Source organism: Falco naumanni, chromosome 12, assembly GCF_017639655.2.
Source record: "Falco naumanni isolate bFalNau1 chromosome 12, bFalNau1.pat, whole genome shotgun sequence".
Taxonomy (NCBI): Eukaryota; Metazoa; Chordata; class Aves; order Falconiformes; family Falconidae; genus Falco; species Falco naumanni.
The window spans coordinates 27,870,527-27,887,523 of record NC_054065.1 but is presented as its reverse complement, the minus strand read 5'-3'; the positions used below and the strand labels follow the sequence as shown (position 1 = coordinate 27,887,523).

Here is a 16,997-nt window from a genome sequence, read left to right as displayed (position 1 = left end):
AAGCAAGAAGGAGGAATGGCCTCCCAACAACTGAAAGGGGAGGCTGCTGCTTCTCCTGCCCCCTTGTTACAAATTCTAATTTCATAATGTGATGAATGCAGTAGGACTCAGACTTTACAAGAACATGCTTTGGTGACTGAAGAGAATGCTCTTTGCCAGCTGTCTGCTTTTCTTCCTACTACCAGGGCCTGTCTAGGGGAGGAGAAAAATGACACCCTAGCTGTGTCCTGTCCCCGGGATGTAGTGCTACCTGCACTGTGCTTACAAGACTGATTAGTAGGTGGTGTAACCCATGTCTTAATACCATCTGCAGAAATTAAGAAGAAACAGGAGTGCGGAGGTGCTTTCTGCAGTATTTGGGTGCACACCGTTAAGAGCAGGTTCCTAACGTGACCCTTTGGGAAAGGGAATGGCGTGGGTCGAGTGAAGCCAGTTTAAAGATCTCCCTCCATCTGTGCGAGGCAGGTGACCAGCAGTACCTAATGGCAGGTTGTTCGCAATGAGCGCAGGTGTTCTCTGTCACTGTGCCTGCCTATCAGAATAGTTGTGTCGCTTCTGTGTCACTCAAGTACAAATGGCAAATCTGCCAGAATGGTAGAAGGACGCACTGGAAACATTGTGTATTGGTCTGCATACTGGCAAATGGCACCGGCTGTGGCTTTGTCAAACAGGGTTGCATCTGTGTGACTCAGAAACAGCATGCACAGGAGAAATGAAAAATCAGAATATAGGGATACTGCAGCAGCCATAAAAGGTCAAGATGTAAGAGGCCTTTTGTAGCAGGAATCGTCATAATGTGGTGGTGTTACCCTTTCAGCACAGTGAATGGTAGCAGTTTCTGCTAAATATTTTCCAAATGCAGCTGTTGGAATGAAATGAAGGAATACCCAGCATCATGTTCTTGGGAGCTGAATTCTACCTTCTGACCTGGTGGTTTTTAAGGGGGTCGGCAGGAGGTGTTGGGGCAGGGGGAAAGCTCTCTTAGTTTTTTCATGTGTTTTCTAGGGTTATCACAATGTACAAAAAGCCCTGAGAGGCACTGGGGTTTTTGGTTTCATTTTTCCTCTTCTAGAAATTCAGGCTCTGAAGACTGTTGCAAAATGTGATGGTGGTGTAGAAAACTTCTCTTCCCTCCCCTGAAAAGCTCTTGCCTTGGTGACAGCTCTTAGCATCAGGGTGGCACGGGGCAACTGCTGCTCTCAGCACAGCGAGATGTGATGACAAGGTTTACAAAGCACAGCTGTGAAAGTCTTGCTGGAGATCAGTGTTTTCTGTCAACTGTGGAAGTCTCGGTGTCGCCACTCTTAGCTGAGCGTTAGCATACAGCCCTTGGAACACGGGGAGCCTAGCTGAAATACAGGGACGGGATTAGTGTTAACACACTATTGCTTACCTGAGCCTGGAAGGTCTGGTCCACCTCAGGTCTTTTGGGTGGTGGAGGTGTTTTATTAAAGGAGAAAGCTGTACAGGGTTTAACGTGTAGCTTTGGCCTTCGAGATAGCACAGATTACTGTTTTGTTGGTTTCTGTTACTAGTTTATTTGGTGTTATGCCTGTGCTGCTTTGCATTTCTCTACTGTAGTTGCTTTGTTTAGTGCTGTGCAGTACAGAAAGCTCTTGCTGAAGTGTCTTAGGCCCTTTGGGGGCTAAAGGGAAGGATGGCTGTTTCAACAGCCTTTCAAAGTGACCTGGAAAAGCGGGTGGAAATGTGTGCTAGGCTTTGTCTTCTCTTTTACATTTTTTTTTTTCTTTAATTCTGCTACAACGTATATAGAAAGCCCTTGGGGAATTTCTAAAGGATTCTACTCTGTTTATTTCTTCTCTTAGAAACTCACTTTTTTTCCTCTTAAGCGCAAGGGCAGCATTGATTTTTTTTATTATTGTTTGTTTTTTAAAATTCTTTAATAACATGACCTATATCCTGCCCATCTCAACCTGCCAGAGCACCTAGTCATCTGAGTTCACTAGCAAATTAAGAACTATATATATAATTTTCTGTGTTTTGCAGAATCCTTGGTTTAACCTGGATGCTTTTAAAGAGATGCAAACAAACAGGCATAGTGTCCATTTTGCATTACACCATGGTGCTGTTGGCAGTATACTGAAGATGTAATACAGCTGTAGCCTTGACTGAGATACATTGTTTATTTTTCAGTTTGCATTTCCATATATTAAAAAAAGGTTGGGGCAAAGGAATTTTGGTTGCTCTAAGTAGCAGTAGGTACTGTTGTCAAAGCCCAACATACATAAAGAGCGTGGTCCATAAGCATTTTCGGTGCTTGTTGTTTGCCTCAATATCTCCATGCTTAGATTCCTTGATGCAGAGACCTCGGGGGGGGGGGGGGGGGGGGGGGGGCTATTGCAAGGAAACCATCTCTGCTGCTTGCAGAAAGCTGTCAGCTGTGATGGCCGGGGGCTGCATTAGAGGGCAGACCAAGACAGGGAGTTTGTTAGGCAACGGTAGGCTTGTTGGCTCTCAAGCGAGACCTTGACCTTCAGGCCTTGGCCTCGGTGAGCGTTTCAGTTGGCTCTTGCGGAGGAGTGTCACAGACCAGGACTGATTACGCCGGGGTTTTTGTTCTTATCGGTCACCCCTCCTGTAGCCTCACCTTTGCAGGCATTTTGTTTAGGCATGGGACAGGTGAAAAGCAGAGACAAGGAAAATAGGTGGAATTTAGCAAAAAATTAGTATTTAACAAAGGAAGATGGAGAGAATATAAAGGTTGTTTAAAGGCACTAAGCTAGCACGGCTTCTTTAGGGAGCCCCTTCGGACCAGTGGCAGCCTACCACCCGGAGCCGCCCGTTCCCCCTCATCCCGCCAGGCTCCAGGAGGCCCGCGGGGGGGGAGCGTACGGTTTCTGTCACAGGCGCGGTTCCCCTCGTACCGAAGCGGATCGGGAGGAAGCCCGTTTCCCCTCCGCGGGAGCGCGGGGCGAACAGCCCGCCGCCCGTCCCCCTCCCCTCAGCCGGTGGCTCCTCAGGGCGGCGAACGCCCGTTACCCGCATCCCCCCCCCGTTTCCCGCCTGCCCCGCGCACGCGCGCGCCGCGCGCCCGGCCCGCGAGTGCCGTCCCCGCGCGGCAGCGCCGCCTCGCGCAAGGCCCCGTCTCCTCCCCCAGAATGCACCGCGCCAGGCAGCCTTTGAAAAAGCGGCGCGGCTCGTTCAAGATGGCGGAGCTCGATCAGCTGCCTGACGAGAGTGAGTAGCGACCGGTGTCCCTGCCGCCGCCGCCCTCCCGGCACCGCCGCCCCCTCGCCCTCGCCTCCCCCCCGCTCCGGCGGGACGCCCGCGCCGCGCCCCGCCGCCGGCCCGCCTCCCTCCCTCTCGCCGTGGGCGCTGTGCGGGGCCGGAGCCCGAGCCTCCTCCCTGGCAACCGGGCCGGCCCGTCCCCCCCCCCCTCGCCCCGCCGCCGCCGCCCCTCCCGGGCGAGGCCCCGGCCCAGCCGGTGGCGCGGGGAGGGCGGCGGGCGAGGGGCTCCCCCCCTGAGAGTGCGACCCCCGTTGCCCTCAGGGGTGCCGGGGCTGGGCCCCCCGCCCCGCCCGGGTGAGGCGGCGGGGCTGGCCGGGCGTCACCTGGCGGGCGGGGTGCGGGGTAGGGGCGCGGCGCGGAGGGCGGGGGGTGCGGGACGCACCTGACAGCCGGCCCTGCCGCCGGCACCGGGGCGCTGCGGGGGAGCGGCGTCCTGCCCCGGGCGGGCGGGCGGGCGGGAGCAGCCCCGTGCTCCTGTCCCTTCCTTCGTCCTAGGGGGGAAGGAGGGCTTAGTGATCGCAGTACGGTGGGAGCACCTCCGAAGGGCTGGGGGGGGAGGGTGTGCACATTGCATCTAGGGGGCACTGATAAATGCGGAGGGAATCTCTCAAAGACCCTGTATTGTCTGTCAGTAGATGAAAGCTGGTCACACAGGAAGACGGCATGAAAATACATGCTTGCTTGTGTATGTACATACAGACCTATACATCTGCATAGGGTTTGTGTGGATGTCATTTGCAGTGCACATGAGGATTAGATAAAAACTTGGGTATAGATGGAAAAATACATGTGTTGTTGTGTATATGGATTCGTGCATGAGGTACTTGAGTGTTACAGAAGAGGAAATTATTCAACGTAAAACATGTCTACATGCTATCTTGACATGTTTTCTTACAAACTGTAAATACACGTTAAGCTAAAACTAGGGCATTTAGTGGTTTCAATAAATGTGCACACAATAGGGTAGACTTTTTTGGTGAAACCATTTTGTTCATTGCCATGCAAGTTCACAAATGTACCAACTATTTCTATATCAGAAGATTCTCAGAGTTGAAATCTTGCTTCTGACTACTCTGTGTAGGTCTTTGTTACAACTCATGACAACTGTCAAGAGCAAAATTGGTTAATATGCATACATGGCCAGTGTCATGGTGTTAACTGAACAGATTTATGAAGGATCATCATAAATTAAGGACAGAACTGACACTCAGTTTGGTACAGCTCAGTCATGTACGCTGTACCACATTAGAGTCTGATTAATACAAGTCATGGACCAGCTGAGACAACTGTAATTAACAATTAGCAATGGTTTATTGCTTATTGAATCAACCTTCTTTCTTCGCTAAAATGGACAGTGTTTAAGTTACTGTTTCTCCTTTTGCTTTACCTGTCTCCCAGGTTACGTTACCTGGAAGTTTTTCAAGAAGTTAACAAAAGTATGAAAAGTAACTTTTTGTCTCTGCCACCTTTATCTTGCCTACAGTGGGATTAGGGGGATTTGACAGGTCTGTTGCTTTACCTGTCACAGATACTAGAATAGAGTGTGCTGTTCAGATTCTCTTAGGACTGTGCTATACTGCAGACCCTTGCCAGCAGTGTCATTATGGTATCTGCTGAGCAGGTGAAGCAGACACACAGTGCATGTATTTATGAAGGTAATAGACTTCTGCTCTGCTGACCTTCCCTCTAAGGTTTGTATTTACCCAAGTTTGGCACAAGTAGGGGATGTTTTGGTTTTTCATCAGATAGGAAGCTTCGTGCTTTCTCTAGTGCTGGTGTTGGTAAACAGGTAGAAATGTGAAAGTTTCAAAGAGTGTTTGCCTTGTGCATCCATTCCTATTCTTTCCAACTTTGGTGCACTGGATATTTCCAAATTACACTCTAACTATTGCTGCACATATTTCAAGTTACACTAACTATCACAGCACATAATTGTTTCATTTCCAGTCCTATACTTAAGATGTAAACTCAGTTCTGACTGATTTAATACTGACTTTGTGCAGCTTTTGGTCTGCAGCTTGATGTATAAGGGATAGTAACGGTAAGCATTGCAAAATTGTTTTTGGAATCTTCCACGGTGCAGTACAAATATGATACTAAAAAAGTTAGATCAGTTCATGACTAACAAACAGGCTTTCAGATTTATGTATCACCCCTGTGAATTTTCTCCAGCATAGTTTATAGTAAAGTAGTAGACCATAACTGAGTTTTCACATTAAAAGAATTGTAAGTAAACACAGCATACTCAGCGACAAGAAAACTGACATTTTGCAGTGTGGTAAGGAGTATGTAGTTTCACTTTCAAATTGGAAATCTGATTAAGCGGAATTTGTCCCAGAGTATTCTGATTACAGAACTTGCCAGAGGGCAAGTAGGTGTTATGCAGCTGGGCAGTGAATATTCCTTAACCCAGCAGGGAGATGAACATAATGCACATAGTTGTCTCTCATAATGTGTGCTTATTTTATCTGCTAAAGTTACTATTGTTCCATTCTTCTCTAAAGCTGACATTCTGTCCTTTTGGAATGGATAGAGTTCACACTGGCCACCTTAAAAATGAAGAAGATGGTAATGCATAAGTTTATGTGCATTTCTTGTAGTTGAGGCCTTTTCATACGAGTCCTGCCAGGGGAGAGGGATCTGGTAAACTGGGATGGAGCAAAGTACTGTGAAGAAAGAAAGATTCTGTGGCAAACCCTCTAGCTGAAAAATTCCAGAATTTTAAAGGTCCCAACTGCAGAAGTACTTCCAATACTGGTAATTGGATTTATATTTTGCAGAAAAAATTCATTTCTGCAGACTGTTGGGTTGGTGCCCGATGAGTGACTAATTTTAGTCAATGCATTTTTTTCACCCATCTTATCTCCTGGTAGTTTTGCAGTGGAGGTAAATGGTGGGCAGTTTTACTGCTGCAAACCAGATGGCTATTTCTCTCTGTCTCAGAAGAGGAAAACAGTTGATTGTATTGGGCTGTACATAATGCTGCCCTGTCTCCTGCTCCTAGTAATAACCATCTTATTTATGGGTTATTCAGTTATAAAATACACGCAATGAAGCTGAGGTGAGACTTGGATAAAACAGACAACATGTGCAAATGTGACTACAAGACCGACCTAGTCCCAGTAGAGACAGAGCTCTGCAGACACCACCACAGGCAAAGCTGTGTCTTGGTGCATTCTTTTGCACAAGTCAGTATGAATGAGGAGGACGTCTGAAATCAGCTCTGTAAAAGTGAGAGTGAGATCTCATTTTTGATAGAAGTGAAAGCATGCTTAGCTAACTAAATTGTCATCAGCATGGTGCTGCCGCCAGCCGTAAACCACTGAGCTGCTGTGGAGCACAGTGTTTCTGTGTTGTATGTAGGCAAACACCAACAAGTGGCAGGTGAATTAGGGAAGGAAGCAGTGCTGGGTGTCAAAGCATTAATTAACCTTTTACAGTATGAATACTGAGAACAGTCATATATTGCCAAATATCATATTGGTAGACATTGCTGGTGGTGTTTCTAGGACCTTGTGTTTTAGGACAGGCAGAAGAAAGGGACAAGCATCTTTCTGCATGGCCTTTTATCCCATGGATGGAGCTGCGCAAGTCATTGTCCTTACCCCCAGCACAACCTTATGCTGTGGTTCACAGGCACCCTGCCCCTGCTCCGCTCTGACACTTTCATGGATAGCTGGAGGTAGGATGTGGCACATTCTAGTCCCAAGAGGCCATGAGCCCTAGCACCACTGTGCTGTGGACATGTGAGGCAAAAATCAGCAGAACTGTATGAGATTACAGCATTTGAGAGAAAGCTCGATATTAGTTTTGTGGCTGCTAAATAGAACCCACAACTAATAATTTTGGGATCGTTTGTGCTGCATACCTTTAAAATTGTATGTTACCATGGTATCAACGTATTGTCCGTTATAAGAATACAGTGTTTCAAAAAGAGGGCTTTGGTATTGTGGGTATTGTCTACACAAGTTCTGTGAAAGGGCTTACATGGCTGAAAAAAATATTTCCATCCAGTAGTTAAATTAGGTTTTGGAAATGCATTGATGTCAGTTTATTAGTGGGCTCAAAGCATGAAGGAAATACTGATTTATGATTGAAGCGAAAAGTTATTGTTCATTTATTTATTTGTTTACCTCTTCAGCAAGCCCAGAGTTTTGGGGGAGCTTAAAAGCTACCTGAAACCTCTGATAAGTGTTTTTTACTTTCTAAACTTTCCTGAATAAGCCATCCTTTTAGTGGCCAATTGTTTGAGATGCTTCCTCCGCTGGAACAGCTTGCACCGTGCTTGTGTAGATGAATGATTGCTCGGAGGGTTAATGACTCAACGTATAATAAATGCTCATGTTTTTCCCTTCTCCATGATTTTCCTCTGTAACACCATTTTTAGCGTTGGTGATGTAGTTTAATTACAAGGGGTTTTGAGGTAGTCGTGCAACCAATGTTAAAGTAACTGCTCACCTGTGTAGAATTTAGACAAAATAATGTAATGATCTGGAAAGGTTTTACATTATTTAACTGCTTATTTGGATCCTAGAATTTTCTAGATTAATTTAGATAAGCCCCTTGTGTCTGCACATTAGTAAAATCAGTAGCTATGGTACATCCCTGTGGTTACTTGTAACCTTTAATTTCAAAATTGTAATCACTCATTATGAATTAATTATAAAAAAATCTGAAAATACTTTCATAAGTGTAATGTGCTTGTCTGTGTTCCTGTTCAAATTTTAACATCAGCTGTTGGGAAGCTGTACTTAAACTGCTTTGCTTCATGTTAGTACTGAAAATACACCTCAGGGCATCCACAACTGCCCCTATGGAATTGCAGTCATACTCCACCTCTTCAGTTACAGTGTTTTCAAATGAGGGGAGACCATAGATGCTTGTTTTTAAACTTAAACCAAACTTTCACTTTTGAAAAGGAGAAAAGCTTTTGTTCTTTTTTCCCATGCCTCAGAGCCCATTTCCACATCAGCAATACTTTTTGGAGGGCAAATTGTCAGAGTTCCTTTTTAAGTCTGTGTGTACTGCTTGCAGAGCAGTTAGAGGAGGGTTTTTAGGCTCTCTTCATGTAATCCTCAGTCCTCTGTGTGTGCTCCCTTGTGCTGGGAGAAGGAGGCTGGAGCTAGAGGAACGATTCCTGGTGGCTGTGCTGGTGCAGGGAGGGTGGCGGATGAGGACTAGGGGAGCTGTCCATCTGCTGGACCCCGCATGGGCAGCCACTGGAGCTGGCCCAGCCTCTAGCTAGCCTAGCATGAAAACACCAAGGTCCTTATCATGCTAGACTTGGTGGACTCGAGGTTATTTAAATTTTTTTTATTTGGTTTAACATGGACTTCCTGAAAATGACTGCTTGCAAATGTTTAAAACACATAAATACACTTATTCCTGACTCTTGGTTACTAATGAGCTTCCTGTTACCATACTATTAAATGCCTCATAATCTAGCGTGCAGTTATTTTTACTGCACATCTGTGCTGCACATATTTTACAGATATTATTTTTTTTAGGTCCAGAAAAGGCCATTGTAATCCTCTTGCATTCTTCATTAAACATGCTAGGATACTGGTATCTGGAACTTCTGTGCATTGGTTCCATGTTTCCTTTTTAGCCGTAGTTTTCTCTTTAAAAATAGATGTAAACTTGGTTTAAAGATCTGCAATGATAGGGAGCTCGACATGCCCTTTTGTAGTATAGTTACATAAAATCTGTTTAACCTGAACATATCCAATGTTAGTTTCTGACAAATAGATGTAGTTATGCCTTTCCATGTAAAAAAAAGGCTGCAGAGCTATTTACTGTCTGAATTATCTTCCTTTGTAGATACTTGTGATCAGTGCAGATCTTGACCTTCTTTGGGAAGAACAAGGTTGGAGTGTCTTGACTTTCTCGCAATAAGGCATGTTTATAGATCTTCAAATCTTTCCCCTAGCTCTGTTCTGAATCCTTTCCTAATTTTTCAGACTTAGTCAAGTATGAACACTGTGTTCCAGTATTAATTTACTAACAACATAGGCAAAGCAATACTCAGTAGGATACTAAGACAAGACTAAGGCAATCGTACAGTTTGCACTGGAATAGTATGCCAGTTAGGCTACTGAAAGCAGGCCTAGTTCCTAAGCCACTGCTGTGGTGAGCTGGCTGTGCTTCGTCCCTAGGTTGAGGGTTTTTTACTCTCTGTATTAAAAAGGTCATTTCCATGATCCTCTGAACCGGGAGGATCTGGAATTAGCTCTTAGCCATAATATGCTAAATGATGCATAGGCCTCATTTCTTCCTTTCCACCCATTTGTTTTTTTAGTGTTTGGTGTTTGTAGAAATGAAATCTGTGTCATTGTCATAATAGGTGTTTACATTCAAGCATGTCTCTATATTCTACTTTAATCTCTGTGTTTATAATTAAAATGCAGGTTAGAAAGACTGCCTATGATTATAATTTGTTATTCAGAACAGGAGTGTACAAAATTAGTGGTGTTTAATGTCAGACTGGGATATTATAAATCTAATAATTACTTTGACTAAAATTTTGGATAGTTTTAATAAACTTAATCTGTCCTAAATCACTTTGCATTTTTTATAGTTTCTGAAATGCTTAAATATGGTTGGTTTTTATTGTAACATATTATTACTTAGAGGGTCATCCTAGTTTCTGTTTTTCTGGCCCGCTATTGCCAATCTAAATGGAAAAAGTAGGGAGGTGTACCTTCTTCACTTAAACAAGGCGTATTCCTTGCAGTTTGCTGTTGTTACAGGTAGTCCCTAAAATCAACACAGAAGAACTTGACAAGAAAACCCTTGTAGCATATTGTTGCCTTTAAGGTAAAATTAAGCTTACGGACATCACCGTTGTAATTTTCTACCCTACATGTATTCTAATGCTTTAAGCTACAGAAATGTTGGTGTTAATAATTTTCTGCAACTTGTTACATTAAAATAGTTTAGTTTAACTTTGAACTTGCCTAGATCAGGTATTTCTTCTTTGGACATTTGTATTCCTAAATAAAGATGGCCTTTTCTGGTTACATTACTTCGGTTGCAGGTTAAGTGAAAACAAATGAGCAGCCTTATTCTAGCATGCATCTGTTGACGATTAACTATCCCATGTGGAAAAATCCTTGGCAACTAATGCTGTTTTGGAGTGGTAATCTTACAAAGCTAGAATGTAGCACACCAACATTCTTCTGTCCATCACTTCTTTACCTGTTGTTTCTGATGCAAATCATCTAATGCCCTGCTCCACTGACCCATCATCAGTCTCACAGGTAAAGCACCTGAGTGTCATGGTTAGCAAAGGATCTCAGGCACTTCAGCTATGAGATTGACACCACTCCCTGTATAAAGCTTTGCTGCCTCTTGCTGAGTTGTTTCGTTTCCATTCTTGACATACTTACCCTTGACTGAATTGACTGAACTTGATTCATGTGAGCAAGATGGTCAGAAAAAGGGGAAAATTATTGTAAAATCAGTCTTGCAGATGCAGTGCCTGAGATCTTTCAGAACAGTGATTCATGCTGAAAAGCCAGCATCTCCGCTGGACGATCCTGATGACCCTGCTTCTGCCTTTCCATCCCCAATGACATGTACTTTCCCCATGTTCTTAAACTGCTTGTACTTACTGATCTCTGCACACACTTCCCACCATCCCTTGTGTTAATTTAGGGGGACACTAGTTCTTCGCTGTTCTTGCTGTTACTGTTCAGGACTGTGTTCTTGGTTGATAGCAGGGTACCCATGTATTTATGCATGCACAGTGTACAGTATCTGATTGTTAGTATGAAATAATTAGAAAAAAAAGGCTTTAATCCTGTGTGTGATACCTTTAATGTACAGCTTAGTTACAAGAGCTGAATTGACTGTGAATCAGATCATCATAGAAGCATGCTCCTGTATCAGTCACTGTTAGGTCTCCAACCCAACAAAGGTGATATGTCAGAAAAGAAATGTGTAAGAAGGGCAAGAGTATAGCCCAGGTTCATCACCTTGTTTTTGACATGTAATCCCTTAAGTGTTAGTTGTTGTAGATTTGAACAGCTTGGGAGGTACTGGGTGGAGGCCCTCTAAACCACCAGTGAGTCAAAACTGATTCCATTTCCTATCTTAAATATTTTTTTAATTTTTTTTTTAAATAATAGAAATTTTCTTTCCTTTTTCTTCGCTTATTGAACTTTTTTTAACACGAGTTATAATAAGATGGCAGCAAACAAAATAATATGATGAAAAAATAAGGAATGTGGGGGGGTTGCCATTGCTGCACCTGTATTCAACAGTCCAACTCAAACCAAAATGCTGTTTCCCTGGAAAGGGGCAATAATTCATTTTTTGTCTCTGTGATATTTCCTGGAATGTATCCTCTTAGAAGCAAGGTTCTCTGGCATTGTGAAGTTAGTGGGATTAGGACCTAGATACAGAACAGCCACAAGAAAAGGAATTTCTTGGAGTCTTTGGAGTCAGTACTGTTCTTGGAACAGAACTAAAGAGAAGCTGAAAGAGGGAGCAAGGAAAGTGAGGGGGAGAACAGGATGCAATGCAAGAAGGAATGGTTGCAACACTGGAACGTAACTGGAAAGATAAAGTTGATCTGAGGGAAAAGCATGAATCTGTGGAAGCATTATTATGCAGAAATGTCTTTCCCATCTGCTAATGTACTTGCTTCAAACAGCTCATTCTTAGACATTTGAAAATTCCAGAGCATGAAGGCCATAGGCCCAGTTTTGTCCTTCCTGGCACAGAAGCGCTGCAGAGGTCCTACAGATGCAGTGGAAGGGGAGAAGTGACATTCTGATGAATGTGTGACACAGTTTGAACAATTCAAGCAAACTAAGGATCCTGTCTGCATTTATATCTGAACCTGGTGCCTTTCTGAATTAGGAGGTTCCACCAGGGCGCAACTAACTATCCATCTCCCTACTTGTGAACCAAGCTTAGAGAGCATAGGCTACTGCTTTTGTGGAAATTTTTGGCATTGAAGAATTTTTAATTGCTAGAAATAATTTTTTTAAAAAAGTAGTAGTGTTCATTACAGTTTCCTTGTCAATTGTGTAATACGTTTGCAACTGCATCAAACAAGCAGCCACATAGAAGCGTGTAGTTTGGACATAAAGCTTCTTCAGAATTTGCTGTGTTAAACAAAAGAGCTTGGCATCTGGAGCAGTTTTGTAGATGTGAAACTAAAGGGAAAAAAAAAACATTAATATCTTTTCAAGATTCATTGGGTAATAAACATACAATGCTATATTTAGTTGCCGTGGAGGGCGCACTGGGTTCACTCATTCAGCTGTGAAGTATTTAATATTAAATTCCACATTCTGCCTAAGAATTAATTAAGAATTGAGTAGACTCTGCATAGGCTCTACAGTTTGAAATAACTTATGATTTATGTGGACTTTTTGGTATATTGCAGGTTCTTCAGCAAAAGCACTTGTGAGCTTGAAAGGTAAGAAATTAATGTATTATTTATTTGTACCTAGTCTGACTTCAAAAAGTTCAAGAAAATAACACTGAGAAAGGTTTTTTGTTGAAATGTGATTGATTTTGTTGTGGATATTTGTTAGTGCTGTGGACTAATAATCCTCGGTGGTTGCAACTATATATGTTGTGGTGTATTTAGACACTGCTTTTCTGGGTGAAATTCCTGAAATGTGTTTTTTATTCCTAAGTACTGCCTAGGCATCAGGATTCATGAGAAGATTGAGATAATCTTTTCTCTCTTGAGGATGAGATAGAGGAAGGATTTTTAGCGAGACCTGTACACGTGACAAAATTGACATTAGGAACGCATCTCACAATCTCATCATGTTTTCTGTCAGCAAGTTGTGGGCTAAATCAAAAATCTGTTCCTTATATCTTTTGCTTTGTTGTTGTCTTCATGAACATTCAAGTACTTATAATCTGCCCAACAAAAAAAGTTTCTTAATATTTTACAAGGTTTTTACACAAGGAAGAAGACATAATCTGTGTGTGTAACTAATATATGTTTGTTTCAATAAAATTTTATATGCTTGTTGGTGTGCACCCACTTAATTTTTTAGAACCAGAAGGCAGCCAGGTCTTGTAGGGTTTTACCATCTCCAGGTTTCAGTTAAAGCCACAGTACAGCTGTCTAGATGTGGGTCAACCTGGCAGTGGAAGTAACCGATTCCAGTAAAGGAGGTTTCAAGAAATCTAAATGGTGTCAGGAGTAAAAAATGTTCATGTTTCTCCTTGTACTAAAAATCTCTTAATTTTTTTTAATTGGTGTTCAGAACTATTTAATAAAAATGTTGAAACTAAAATCCATTTGTAGTTGAATCCAAAGATGATGTTGCAAGTAACAAAAAAATATATTAGTAGTTAATTATGTTATGCTAGCTTTTGGTCAGTAGTTATCTTATAACATACATATATGTATATGTATCTTAATGACATGATTTCTTCAAAACAGAGGGAAGTTTATCCAGTTCGTGGAATGAAAAGTATAATTCTCTGCAGAAAACACCGATTTGGAAAAGCAAGAATGCTGGTTCTGCAGTGGAAATGGTAAGAAGCAATAAAAAGACAGCTTCAGCACTGGTAAAATGCCACAAAATGAATCAAATCTAAGGATCAGAAAATTTGGCTCAGATTTATAGTTTCATAATTTCCAAATCTTAAGCTATGTCCTTCACAAGCAGTCTATACAGTTTGATATGAGATGAAAACATATTTTATAAATTAATAATCAAATTAAATTGCTGACGTTGTTCAAGGTAGCTTGTAATAATTTCCCCTCATTTTTTGTAAAGCAAGTGCTGTGTGAAATGTTTGTACTGTATTCTACCACCTTGAACTTGGGAATCACCAGTTCTGATCAACCATTTGTTTTACCTCATGAAATATCTCACATCTAATTATGGCTGAGAACTGATGCGTAAAGAAAAGGAAGGGAAAATGTCATAATGCACCTCCATCATTGTGTCTTCTGGGGGCCAGATTTTAACCAAAAAAAAGGAATGTCAGTGAAATGCCATGTAGTATTCTGAGGTTTCATAGGAGACCTTACATTACAGAGTAATTTGGGGTGGAGGAATGAAAAGTAATGAGCCTGCAGCCTCCAAGGGCACGTGTCTGGTGTTTGGGTTGACCCTTGCCCTCTCTCTTTTTTAAATATTCCATTGTTGTTTCTTTCCCGGCTGTATCACATTCGAGCTATTCTCCACCTCCTCTACGTTACTGAACAATGTGGGTTTGGTTTGGTTTTGCCACCAGCTATATTGCACCCAGTACCTTGTTTGTCTACACCTGTAATACTGCGTGCTCTTTTTACTACACCTTGGAGAGTATACAAAATGCTGTCTCAATTGCGAGACGGATCTTCCTCCCATACTTTCCTGGTGCTGCCACCTTCTACAGCAATTGCAATCAACTTGCCAACTATCACCTGTTTTTGTGAACGGTTTGTTTATTGGAAGCAAAGCATTATGTTTGAAAATGTATCGCACTTGCCTGCTCTGCATGTAATCAAAATATCTGAGCAGCATCCAGCAGCGCATCAAGCAGTGTGACTGACATCTGTCATATGTAACTTGTTCTGTGATCTTCTCCCTGCAGAGAGAAACTTGTATAGAGAAGGTGTTTATTTTGGTAGGATTTACACAGGTATATATACATACATGTTGCTATGTGTTTATGCTAGAGAACGTAAGGTCTACAAAGTGCAGTTCCAGTGATCAGAACTTTGTGGTGGCCCTTAGCTCCTGAGGAGTTCATGTCACATTTTTCTGCTGTTCCTCAGGAATGCTCATCTTCTCACAGCAATAAGCCTTACTGGTAACTTAGAAGATCGCATGTGCTGAAGAACCAAAGTCACTAGCCATAACATTTGACCAAAAACTTTGTCAATCTTTAGGTACGCTGGCTGTAGGTAATAAAAATGAGTCAAACTTTGAATGTAGCTCAGTGTTCTGTAGAAAGCTGGGAGGAAGACCAGAGGGTAGTGTGATGTGTTAGCAGTGGCCGGTGTTGCTGAGGTGTGATGTGGTCTTCTGCACTACTCTTGAGTTCCCTGAACACTGGAAGTTTTGCAGACATTGTACTGTTGATTGAAAAATCTTTCAAAAAATGCCTGACCTATTTAGCTAACATGGGCAATACCTCTTTGCAACGCTTGTTATTTTATTCTCCTGTAAGGCACTGGCAGTCCAGACCAGTGAAATGCTTCTCAGTTTTGGATAGTGACTTTGGCAGCTTCTGTTGAGGGTTGTAGAACAGTTCTCATGGTTTGGATCATAGCCTTAGCATAAGGTTGAAGGAATTCTTAAGCTTTGTCTAGATTGTTTTACTGTTTGTGTTTCTGTGTTGGCACGTGCTTTTCAACCAGTATAGTGTCATAAAATCAATAACTATGTAGACATTTGGGAGAAAAAAGTTGTTCTGGAACCAGCATCTCAAATGTCAAGACTAAAATATAGTTGCAAATATTCAATAGGAACCTGGCTCTTCATCCTGTGGGCAGAATGCTGTGATTAAAAAGTCCTGGAGTTGTGCGATGTAACAGTTCTTATTGTTGGAACACGATTGTGGGTTTGTTTTCTTGCTCAAAAGTTAGAATAGTTCTCACCTTTCTTTTTGAGGATGAATAGTTTGTCAAGGATGGCAGAGATGTTATAAAAGAACATAAAGACATTGTAATTGAAATTTTTAAGATTGTTCTTAAGGTTTAGTGAGTTGGAAGATGTGAAGAGAGTAACAAACTAATGACGATGTTAATATGATATGGGCACCATTCAGTTACCTTGCCAGTATGTAGTTCTTCTGTTCAGTGTGTGTCTCTTTCCTGGTTTGTAACATCTACAAGGAATGGATGTTTTCTTCTGTGTGCTGAATGTGCATAGGTGTCTAGCACATACAGGGCACTATCGTTACTTAAATACTCTTGTGTAGTTATATTTATAAAATATATATGATTTAGAGTAAGAAAGGCACATTTCCCTGGGAAAGCTCCAGCTGTTCGCATGGCATGGGACAGACAGCACTGATTAATTTAATAGAGAATATCTCTTTTCAAACAGATACTTTAATCAGTCATAAACTTATTAAATGCCTTCTTAAGTGTAAATGCTTGAAGTTTTATTTCACTTTATTTGTTTATTTTGTTCCTGACTCCTATTAAGGGCTTATCTTTGTCATCATTATTCTTCACATTGTGGGTGTTATAGATTTTATACCCATATCAACTTGTAGCACTTTCACCATCTGTACTGAAAGAAGTGAAATCTGCATTTGTTCTGCCTTTACTCATCACCTTTGTAAATAGTTTGAAGTATGAAGCATGCTACAGGGTGTATGTAGTCTTGGGGTTCTGCAAAGGAGACACTTTTCAACTGTGCCTGGCTCTGGTGCTGAGCCACTAAGTCCTCATGGAAGGAAAGGCTGCTTGCTCTCAGCACTAGCCAGTCACAAGTTGCTCTTTTGTCCTGAAAGGAAAATAAATGTTTTGTCATAGGGTAGAATGTTGAGGAATAACCAAATGGAAGTGTTTTTTTCATTACATGTATTTGCAATATGGTTTCTTGTTTTCAATCAGCCTTCTAATTCTCTTTGAGCTATGACGTCTTGGCATACAGGTAAATTTTAGGTAGCATAAATTCTAAATTCTTCTCTTTTCTGGTATTTTCACATAACTTACTCAAGTTTTAGTTTCTTTAGACTTCAGCTTCTTAGCATTTTGCAGTGTAGGCACTTTCAGTAAGTTAACAAAACAACAAACCCCCAACACTTTATTAGACTCACAAGAA

The 16,997-nt window shown here is 42.0% G+C and overlaps 1 protein-coding gene across 4 annotated transcripts in view; it reads left to right on the top strand.

Annotated features, from left to right (window-relative positions):
• The window catches only part of LIN9 (lin-9 DREAM MuvB core complex component), a 44,876-nt gene that overhangs the window by 1,781 nt on the left and 26,098 nt on the right, over positions 1-16,997 (top strand). For 2 of the 4 annotated variants that reach the window (XM_040611443.1, XM_040611441.1), the window contains exons 1-3: positions 3,116-3,198; positions 12,647-12,679; positions 13,667-13,761. In XM_040611443.1, the coding sequence (XP_040467377.1) occupies positions 3,120-3,198; positions 12,647-12,679; positions 13,667-13,761 (207 nt within the window). In that variant the 5' untranslated portion in view covers positions 3,116-3,119. Of the gene's footprint in view, positions 1-3,115; positions 3,199-9,975; positions 10,066-12,646; positions 12,680-13,666; positions 13,762-16,997 lie in introns of those variants that run through there. The other 2 variants (XM_040611444.1, XM_040611442.1) reach the window with 2 other exon arrangements.